This window comes from Tachyglossus aculeatus, chromosome 2 (assembly GCF_015852505.1).
Source record: "Tachyglossus aculeatus isolate mTacAcu1 chromosome 2, mTacAcu1.pri, whole genome shotgun sequence".
Lineage (NCBI taxonomy): Eukaryota > Metazoa > Chordata > Mammalia > Monotremata > Tachyglossidae > Tachyglossus > Tachyglossus aculeatus.
This window is the reverse complement of record NC_052067.1, coordinates 165,262,479-165,273,919: the sequence shown is the minus strand read 5'-3', so window position 1 is coordinate 165,273,919 and position 11,441 is coordinate 165,262,479. Positions and strand designations below refer to the sequence as shown.

General features: G+C 47.0%; 1 protein-coding gene across 2 annotated transcripts in view; it reads right to left on the bottom strand.

The window, feature by feature from the left end:
• Positions 1-1,547: 1,547 nt before the first annotated feature.
• Positions 1,548-11,441, bottom strand: part of ITPR2 (inositol 1,4,5-trisphosphate receptor type 2) — a 616,651-nt gene continuing 606,757 nt past the window's right edge. For both annotated transcript variants that reach the window (XM_038760705.1, XM_038760713.1), the window contains 2 exons: positions 7,485-7,646; positions 1,548-1,835 (listed from right to left, as the gene is read on the bottom strand). In XM_038760705.1, coding sequence (XP_038616633.1) covers positions 1,749-1,835; positions 7,485-7,646 — 249 coding nt within the window. In that variant the 3' untranslated portion in view covers positions 1,548-1,748. The remainder of the gene's footprint in view (positions 1,836-7,484; positions 7,647-11,441) is intronic.

Here is an 11,441-nt window from a genome sequence, read left to right as displayed (position 1 = left end):
CAATCCCACGTGATTTTAGGAAGAGCACAAATAAAAGTGTCCGTTTATTTTGTTCATGACAGCATGTAGATCGAATAGCTTCTACTGGATAGATGCCGCTAGGGTAAACCCTGAAAGACTTCCATTTTTATGTTTTTTTAAATTTTTTAATCTCAATATGAGCTTTAATCGCAAACATTATTTAAAAATCAGTCCATGGGGCTTACTGTCTGCTTTCTCTCTGAACTACCTCTTAAAATCTCAGAATATAAATGACTCTGGAACACGTCTGGACAACGCAGTATGTAAAATCTCCATTTGCAAACCATATTAATAAGGGACACCTGAATCCAAGATAGAGAAATCAATTGCAGTGATGCCATCAGTGTTATATGCATAAGACCCAAAAGCATTAATCCCCAATGCCGTAAATCCATTGTGTCCCATTTATAAATAAGAAAATTGCTCAGTGACAGCTAAAATCCCAAAGCATTAACATATTCCTTGGCAACTCTCGATTTTAGTCTCTTAACTTGGTCTGTTCTTTTTTATCTCTTAATAATAATAATAATAATAATGGCATTTATTAAGCGCTTACTATGTGCCAAACACTGTTCTAAGTGCTGGCATAGATACAAGGTAATCAGGTTATCCCACGTGGGGTTTACCGTCTTAATCCCCATTTTACAGACGATGGATCTGAGGCACAGATAAATTAAGTGACTTGCCCAAAGTCACACAGATGACAAGTGGCAGAGCCAGGATTAGAATCCACAACCTCTGACTCCCAAGCCCGGGCTCTTTCCACTAAGGTACACTGCTTCTCGTGCTTGTAAAGAAGCAGCGAAGCCTAATGTATAGACCACAGGCCTGGACATCAGAAGAACCTGAGTTCTAATCCCATCTCTGCCACTTGTCTGCTGGGTGACCTTGGGTAAGTCACTTTCCTCGTCTGTAAAACGGAGATTAAGACCGTGAGCCCTTCGTGGGACAGGGACCGCATCCAATCTGATTAGTGTGTTTCAACCCCAGCGCTTAGTACAGTTCCTGGCCCATAGTAAGAACTTAACAGATGCCCTAAAAAAGAAACTTGGCACTTGACAGTTGTCATCCCTTAGCACTATTACTGTCGGTGAGTCTTTTGAGTCTTAGTACAGTGCTAAGCACTTAGTACAGTGCTCTGCACACAGTAAGCGCTCAATAAATACGATTGATTGATTGATTGATTTTGCATTAAAAAGGCCATCAAATGACCGGAAATCGAGGCAAATTGGCCTTCCAGGAAATAACACAGGTGCACACAAACACACACACCCCACAAACCGATCCAGAACAAGGGAGTTGCGTTTGTGTCACGATGGGGGTTCGCCCCCCCAGCCCCTCCCTCCGCCCTTCTCCCACACCTCTCCCCACTCCTTTCGGTCTTCCTCCGGGTTGAGCAAAATCCCTCAAGCTTCCAGAAGAAATATCCCTCAAGCTTCCAGAAGAAATAGGTTGGAAAACAACCACCCTCCCCCCCCCCCCCCACCCTCTATCCCTTCCCTCCACGGCATTCCGGGCTGCGTTCTGCCCGGCCCGTGAGAAACAGTCGGAAATTGTTCTCGGCGTGAAACCACCGAAGGCCTTGGCACGGGTTGTTTTGAAGTTGGTGATAATGGGGAGCGTTGAGGGCCCGGTCAGGCCCGGCTGGGCCCCGGGTCTCCGAGGGCTGGGCCGCCAGCCGGGGAGGCCGATGATGGAGGCTGGTCACGGCGGGGCCTGGCGCGGCGTCAGTGGGCTGGCATGTGATGGTTCGCGTGGCCTGGGGCCGAGCCCAGAAAACCCAGTCTCTGCTTGTTTTTCCTTTGTTCTGTCATCTGCAGGGGAGAGGCAGAGAGAGAGAGAAAATGCCAAACTAGCTCTCTTCCCCCCTTCAAAGCCCTACTGAGGGCTCACCTCCTCCAGGAGGCCTTCCCAGACAGAGCCCCCCTTTTCCTCTGCTTCTCCTCCCCTCCCCATCACCCTGACTCCCTCCCTCTGCTCTACCCACTTCCCCTGCCCTACGGCACTTCGTACATATTTATTTTATTAATGATGTGTATATATCTATAATTCTATTGATCTATTTTGATGGCATTGATGCCTTTCTACGTGTTTTGTTGTCTGTCTCCCGCTTCTAGACCGCGAGGCTGTTGTTGGGTAGGGACTGTCTCTATCGGTTGCTGAATTGTACTTTCTAAGCGCTTGGTACAGTGCGCGGCACACGGTAAGTGCGCGATAAATGATTGAATGAATGAATGAGAAAGTGAGAGTCAGAGTGAGAGGAAGAGAGTGAGAGAAAGAGAGACAAAGGGAGAGAGTGAGAGAAAGAGTCAGACACAGAGGGAGAGAGGGAGTGAGAAAAACAGAAAGAGGGTGAACAGAGAGACAGAGTGACAGAAAGAGAGAGTGAAATCAATCAATCGTATTTATTGAGCGCTTACTGTGTGCAGAGCACTGAGAGAGAGGTACAGAGAAAGGCACAGAGAGAGACGGAGGGAGAAGGAGTGAGAGAAATAATAATAATGCGAGCCCACTGTTGGGTAGGGACTGTCTCTATATGTTGCCAATTTGTACTTCCCAAGCACTTAGTACAGTGCTCTGCACATAGAAAGCGCTCAATAAATACGATTGATTAATAATAATGACGATGGCATTTGTGAAGCACTTACTATGTACCATGCACTGTTCTAATCAATCAATCAATCATATTTATTGAGTGCTTACTGTGTGCCGAGCACTGTACTAAGCCCTTGGGAAGTACAAGTTGGCAACATATAGAGACAGTCCCTACCCAACAGTGGGCTCACAGTCTAAAAGAGTGGGCTCACAGTCTAAAAGTCTAAAAGTTCTAAGCACTGGGGTAGATATGAGGTCATCAGTTTGTCCCACTTGGGGCTCACAGTCTTAATCTCCATTTTACAGATGAGGTAACTGAGGCACAGAGAAGTTAAGTGACTTGCCCAAAGTCACAAAGTTGATAAGTGGTGGAGGCAGGATTAGAACCCATGACCTCTGAATCCCCAGCCCATGCTCTTTCCACTAAGCCACGCTGCTTCTCATAAACGATAATATTTGTTAAGCGCTTACTGTGTGCCAAGCACTATTCTAAGCGCTAGGGTAGATACGAGGTAATCAGGTTGTCCCACGTGGGGCTTACACTCTTAATCCACACTTTACAGATGAGTTAACGGAGGCACAGAGAAGTGAAGTGACTTGCCCAAAGTCACACAGCTGACAAGTGGCGGAGCCGGGCAAGTCACTTCACTTCTCTGTGCCTCAGTTACCTCATCTGTAAAATGGGGATTAAGACTGTGAGCCCCAAGTGGGACAACCTGATCACACTGTAACCAGTGCATAGAACAGTGCTTCACACATAGTAAGCGCTTAACAAATGCCATCATTGGCCTGGAATGCCCTGCTCCCTCTGCCCATCCGCCCAGCTAGCTCTCTTCCTCTCTTCAAGGCCCTACTGAGAGCTCACCTCCTCCAGGAGGCCTTCCCAGACTAAGCCCCTTCCTTCCTCTCCCCCTCGTCCCCCTCTCCATCCCCCCATCTTACCTCCTTCCCTTCCCCACAGCACCTGTATATATGCATATATGTTTGTACATATTTATTACTCTATTTATTTATTTATTTATTTTACTTGTACATATCTATTCTATTTATTTTATTTTGTTAGTATGTTTGGTTTTGTTCTCTGTCTGTCTCCCCCTTTTAGACTGTGAGCCCACTGTTGGGTAGGGACTGTCTCTATATGTTGCCAACTTGTACTTCCCAAGCGCTTAGTACAGTGCTCTGCACACAGTAAACGCTCAATAAATATGATTGATTGATTGATCATTATTACTATTATTACAGTGCCCTGCACACAGGAAACACTCAATAAATACAACTGAATGAATTAATTAATGAATGAATATTCCCACAATTACTACCTATAGGACAGCATTCCTAGGGCTAATTGGGAACCAGTTTCTCTTTCACCCAGGCAGTGTGCCTTAGCGGAGAGAGCCGGGGCTGGGAGTCAGAAGGACTCGGGTTCTGATTCCGGCTCGGCCACAAGTCTGCTGTGTGACCTTGGGCCAGTCACTTCACTTCTCTGGGCCCCAGTTACCTCATCTGTAAAATGGGGATGAAGACTATGAGCCCCATGGGGGACAGGGACTGTGCCCAACCTGATTAACTCGTATCTACCCCAGTGCTTAGAACAGTGCTTGGCATATAGTAAGTGCTTAAGAAGTAGCATAGTTATTATTGTTAGGGGTCCCACAGGAGTGGGCTGAGATGGGCCTATACTTTGCCCGGAGAATTAAGGGAAAGAAAATGCCAATCACTTAGCAGTCATTTCCCTCTCATTTGATTAGCTCTGATGATGCTAATGGTATTTGTCGAGCACTTACTATGTGCCAAGCACTGTACAGGTCAGACACAGTCCCTGTCCCACAAGGGACAGAAGCAGCGTGGCTCAGTGGCAAGAGCACGGGCTTTGGAGTCAGAGGTCATGGGTTCGAGTCCCGACTCCGCCACATGTCTGCTGTGTGACCTCGGGCAAGTCACTTAAATTCTCAGAGCCCCAGTTCCCCTATCTGTAAAATGGGGATGAAGACTGTGAGCCCCATGTGGGACACCTTGATCACCTTGTATCCCCCCCCAGCGCTTAGAACAGTGCTTTGCACATAGTAAGCGCTTAACAAATACCATCATCATCATCACCATCATCAAGGGGCTCACAGTCTAAGGGGGAGGGAGAACAAGTACTGAATCCCCATTTTACAGAGGAGGTGATGGAGGCATGGAGTGCCTTCTACACTGTGAGCCCACTGTTGGGTAGGGACCGTCTCTATATGTTGCCAACTTGTACTTCCCAAGCGCTTAATACAGTGCTCTGCACACAGTAAGCGCTCAATAAATAGTATTGATTGATTGTTTGATGGAGTCACACAGCAGACAGGTGGCGGAGCCGGGATTAGAACCCAGGTCTACGGCACCCCGTCCCACGGTCCCTCCCTTACGCCGCACTGCTCCTCCTGACCCAGTGGTCACCCCCAAATCAACTTCCCTCCCAGCCCCAAAGCACTTATGTCCGCAAACAGCGTGGCTTAGTGGCAAGGGCTTGGGAGTCGGAGATCATGGGTTCTAATCTCGACACCACCACTTGTCTGCTGTGACCTTGGGCAAGGCACTTAACTTCTCTGTGCCTCAGTTACCTCATCTGTAAAATGGGGATTAAAAGGGTGAGCCCCACATGGAACAACCTGATTACCCAGTGCTTAGAACACTGCTTAGCACATAGTAAGCACTTAACAAATACCATTATACAAGCACCTAGTACAGCCCTCTTGCACACAGTAAGTGCTCAATAAATATGACTGAAAGAATCTGTAATTTATTTATTTCTAGTAATACCTGTCTCCCCTCTAGACTGTAAGCCCGTCGTGGGCAGGGAATGTGTCTGTTTATTGGTTTGTTGTCCTCTGTTTTCTGCTGTAACCTTGGACAAGACACTTAACTTCTCTGTGCCTCAGTTACCTCATCTGTAAAATGGGGATTAAAAGCGTGAGCCCCACATGGGACAACCTGATTACCCAGTGCTTAGAACAGTGCTTAGCACATAGTAAGCGCTTAACAAATACCATTATACAAGCACTTAGTACAGCCCTCTTGCACACAGTAAGTGCTCAATAAATACGACCAAATGAATCTGTAATTTATTTATTTCTAGTAATACCTGTCTCCCCCTCTAGCCTGTAAGCCCGTCGTGGGCAGGGAATGTGCCTGTTTATTGGTCTGTTGTCCTCTGTTGTCTGCTGTGACCTTGGGCAAGACACTTAACTTCTCTGTGCCTCAGTTACCTCATCTGTAAAATGGGGATTAAAAGCGTGAGCCCCACATGGGACAACCTGATCACCCAGCGCTTAGAACAGTGCTTAGCACTGTTTAGACTGTGAGCCCACTGTTGGGTAGGGACTGTCTCTATATGTTGCCAACTTGTACTTCCCAAGTGCTTAGTACGGTGCTTTGCACACAGTAAGCGCTCAATAAATACGACTGATTGATTGATAGTAAGCGCTTAACAAATACCATTATACATACACTTAGTACAGCCCTCTTGCACACAGTAAGTGCTCAATAAACACGACCGAATGAATCTGTAATTTATTTATTTCTAGTAATACCTGTCTCCCCTCTAGACTGTAAGCCCGTCGTGGGCAGGGAATGTGTCTGTTTATTGGTCTGTTGTCCTCTGTTTTCTGCTGTGACCTTGGGCAAGACACTTAACTTCTCTGTGCCTCAGTTACCTCATCTGTAAAATGGGGATTAAAAGCGTGAGCCCCACATGGGACAACCTGATCACCCAGTGCTTAGAACAGTGCTTAGCACATAGTAAGCGCTTAACAAATACCATTATACAAGCACTTAGTACAGCCCTCTTGCACACAGTAAGTGCTCAATAAATACGACCGAATGAATCTGTAATTTATTTATTTCTAGTAATACCTGTCTCCCCCTCTAGACTGTAAGCCCGTTGTGGGCAGGGAATGTGCCTGTTTATTGGTCTGTTGTCCTCTGTTGTCTGCTGTGACCTTGGGCAAGACACTTAACTTCTCTGTGCCTCAGTTACCTCATCTGTAAAATGGGGATTAAAAGCGTGAACCCCACATGGGACAACCTGATCACCCAGCGCTTAGAACAGTGCTTAGCACTGTTTAGACTGTGAGCCCACTGTTGGGTAGGGACTGTCTCTATATGTTGCCAACTTGTACTTCCCAAGCGCTTAGTACAGTGCTTTGCACACAGTAAGCACTCAATAAATACGATTGATTGATTGATTGATAGTAAGCACTTAACAAATACCATTATACATGCACCTAGTACAGCCCTCTTGCACACAGTAAGTGCCCAATAAATATGACCGAAAGAATCTGTAATTTATTTATTTCTAGTAAAGCAGCGTGGCTCAGTGGAAAGAGCCCAGGCTTTGGAGTCAGAGATCACGGGTTCAAATCCCGGCTCCGCCACTTGTCAGCCGTGTGACTTTGGGCAGGTCACTTCACTTCTCCGGGCCTCAGTTACCTCATCTGTAAAATGCGGATGAAGCCTGTGAGCCCCATGTGGGACAACCTGATCACCATGTAACCTCCCCAGAGTTTAGAACAGTGCTTTGCACATAGTCAGTGCTTAATAAATGCCATCATCATTATTATTATTATACCTGTCTCCCCCTCTAGACTGTAAGCCCGTCGTGGGCAGGGAATGTGTGCAAGCGCTTAGTACAGTGCTCTGCACATAGTAAGCGCTCAATAAATACGATTGATGATGATGAATGTGTCTGTTTATTGGTCTGTTGTCCTCTCCCGGGCGCTCTGAACAGTGCTCTGCACACAGTGAGCGTTCAATAAATGCGACTGAGGGAATAAATACGATCGAGTGAGCGAGCTGAGCAGTGGGGGGATGGCTCCCCGGCCCGAGCAAGGCCCGCTGACCTGTTCCTTGAGTTCAGCCAGCTGACTGGACAACTGTTTCACCAGGCTCATAGTAGACTCCAGCTTCTCCTGCAGGTTCCTGATTTCGTTCTGCTCGCTGTCCCCTTCGTTGCTCACGAGAGACATGGCGCGCATCCGGGGAAACCAATCCAAGTTCTTTTCCTGTGACGGACGGACACACACACACACACAAACACACACGGTTAAGCATTGGGTCCGGAGCAAATGAGCTGGTCGCAGAATCAATCAATCAATCAATCGTATTTATTGAGCGCTTACTATGTGCAGAGCACTGTACTAAGCGCTTGGGAAGTACAAATTGGCATCACATAGAGACAGTCCCTACCCAACAGTGGGCTCACAGTCTAAAAGGGGGAGACAGAGAACAGAACCAAACATACCAACAAAATAAAATAAGTAGGATAGAAATGTACAAGTAAAATAAATAAATAAATAGATAAATAGAGTAATAAATATGTACAACCATATATACATATATACAGGTGCTGTGGGGAAGGGAAGGAGGTAAGACGGGAGGATGGAGAGGGGGACGAGGGGGAGAGGAAAGAAGGGGCTCAGTGTGGGAAGGCCTCCTGGAGGAGGTGAGCTCTCAGCAGGGCCTTGAAGGGAGGAAGAGAGCTAGCTTGGCGGATGGGCAGAGGGAGGGCATTCCAGGCCCGGGGGATGACGTGGGCCGGGGGTCGATGGCGGGACAGGCGAGAGCGAGGTACAGTGAGGAGATTAGTGGTGGAGGAGCGGAGGGTGCGGGCTGGGCAGTAGAAGGAGAGAAGGGAGGTGAGGTAGGAGGGGGCGAGGGGATGGACAGCCTTGAAGCCCAGGGTGAGGAGTTTCTGCTTGATGCGCAGATTGATCGGTAGCCATTGGAGGTTTTTGAGGAGGGGAGTAATATGTCCAGAGCGTTTCTGGACAAAGATAATCCGGGCAGCAGCATGAAGTATGGATTGAAGTGGAGAGAGACACGAGGATGGGAGATCAGAGAGAAGGCTAGTGCAGTAGTCCAGACGGGATAGGATGAGAGCTTGAATTAGCAGGGTAGCGGTTTGGATGGAGAGGAAAGGGCGGATCTTGGCAATGTTGCGGAGCTGAGACCGGCAGGTTTTGGTGACGGCTTGGATGTGAGGGGTGAATGAGAGAGCGGAGTCGAGGAATGAGCTTATTTGAGAATAAATACGATTGATGATGATGATGAGAAGCAGTGAGGTCTAGTGGCAACAGTTTAAGGCACCTGTTTATTGTTACGTTGCAATTGTAATAATAAGAAGGATAATTATGGTATTTGTTAAGCGCTTACTATGTTCAAGAGAAGCAGCGTGGCTTAGTAGAAATCAATCAATCAGTCGTATTTATTGAGCGCTTATTGTGGGCAGAGCACTGGACTAAGCGCTTGGGAAGTACAAGTTGGCAACATATAGAGACAGCCCCTACTTAACAGTGGGCTCCCAGTCTAGACTGTGCATACTATCTATATCTATTCTATTTATTTTATTTTGTTAGTATGTTTGGTTTTGTTCTCTGTCTCTCTCCCCCTTTTAGACTGTGAGCCCACTGTTGGGTAGGGACTGTCTCTGTATGTTGCCAATTTGTACTTCCCAAGCGCTTAGTACAGTGCTCTGCACACAGTAAGCGCTCAATAAATACGATTGATGATGATGATGGAAGGACTGTGAAGAAAGTCTAGAAAGAGCCCGGGCTTGGGAGTCAGAGGTCGTCCCTACCCAACAGTGGGCTCACAGTCTAGAAGGACTGTGAAGAAAGTCTAGAAAGAGCCCGGGCTTGGGAGTCAGAGGTCGTGGGTTCTAATCCTGCCTCTGCCACTTGTCAGCTGTGTGACTTTCGGCAAGTCACTTAATTTCTCTGTGCCTCAGTTACCTCATCTGGAAAATGGGGATGAAGACTGTGAACCCCACGTGGGACAACCTGATTACCTTGTATCTACCTCAGTGCTTAGAACGGTACTTGGCACATAGTAAGTGCTTAACAAATATTATTATTATTATTGCGTGCCAAGCACTTTTCTAAACACTGGATAATAATGATGGCATTTGTAAAGCACTTACTATGTGCCAAACACTGTTCTAAGTGCTGGGGTAGATACAAGGTAATCAGGTTGGCCCATGTGGGGCTCACAGTCTTCATCCCCATTTTACAGATGAGGGAACTGAGGCACAGAGAAGTGAAGTGACTGCCCAAAGTCAGAAAGCTGATAAATGGCAGAGCCAGCATTAGAACCCACAACCTCTGACTCCCAAGCCCGTGCTCTTTCCACTAAGCCATGCTGCTTCTCTAACAAATTCTCCCAAGCGCTTAGTACAGTGCTCCTTCTCTCCTTCTACTGCCCAGCCCGCACCCTCCGCTCCTCCGCCGCTAACCTCCTCACCGTACCTCGCTCTCGCCTGTCCCGCCATCGACCCCCAGCCCACGTCATCCACCGGGCCTGGAATGGCCTCTCTCTGCCCCTCCGCCAAGCTAGCTCTCTTCCTCCCTTCAAGGCCCTGCTGAGAGCTTACCTCCTCCAGGAGGCCTTCCCAGACTGAGCCCCTTCCTTCCTCTCCCCCTCGTCCCCCTCCCCATCCCCCCGTCTTACCTCCTTCCCTTCCCCACAGCACCTGTATATATGTATATATGGTTGTACATATTTATTACTCTATTTATTTATTTATTTATTTATTTATTTTACTTGTACATATCTATCCTATTTATTTTATTTTGTTAGTATGTTTGGTTTTGTTCTCTGTCTCCCCCTTTTAGACTGTGAGCCCACTGTTCGGTAGGGACTGTCTCTATATGTTGCCAATTTGTACTTCCCAAGCGCTTAGTACAGTGCTCTGCACATAGTAAGCGCTCAATAAATATGATTGATGATGATGATGATGATGCACAAGGTGAGTGCTCAATAAATATGATTGAATGACTGAATGAATTGTTGTACAGTACTCTATCACTACATTGTACTCTCTCCAGCGCTTAGCATAGTGCTCTGCACACGGTAAGCGCTCAAAAAATATGATTGACTAATTGACTGACTGACCGGCTGGGTGACAGGGAACCTGGGCTTTAATACTGGCTCCATGCCTCCTTTGTGACCCTGAACAAGTCACTTAACTTTTTTTGTTTTTATGGTATTTGTTGGGTGCTAACTATGTGCCAGGCACTGTAGTAGAAACACAAGCTAATCAGGTTGGACAGAGTCCCTGTCCCACATGGGGCTCAAAGTTTTAATTCCCATTTTCCAGTGAGGTAACTGAGGCCCAGGGAAGTTAAGAGACTTGCCCAAAGTCACACAGCAGACAAGTAGGGGAGTGCGGATTACAACCCGGTCCGGGCTGTATCCACTAAGCCCTGGTTGCTTCACTTCACTTCTCTGGGCCTCAATTCCCTCACTTGCAAAATGGGGATTTAATACCTGTGCTCCCTCCTATTTAGACCGTGAGCCCCATGCGGGACCCAGTTATCACAAATCTACCCCAGAACTTAATACAGCACATGGCACATAGAATTGACTAAAGAAACACCATTGTTGATGGTATTAATAATGATAACAACAATAATAATAATAGTGAAAGGGAAAAAAATGGTGAGGATTTATTGGACTCCAGATGAAACATTAAAGCCAAAGGATGTCAAAGAAAGGGTGACATGCTTGGGACTGGGAACCAAGTTGAACTGTAACCTACTCGAGGATTATCCAACAGACAAATGATTTTCCCCACGTTCAAAACCTCACTGAAGGCCCATCTTCTCCTCTCAGACTACGCTCCTCTTTCCCCCTCTCCCACTCCCTTCTGCGTCTCCCTGACTTGCTCCCTCCATTCATTCATTCAATCATATTTATTGAGCACTTACTGTGTGCAGAGCACTGTACTAAGAGCTTAGAAAGTACAATTTGGCCTCCCAGCCCCACAGTCCTTATGTCCATATCTGTCATTTATTTATTTC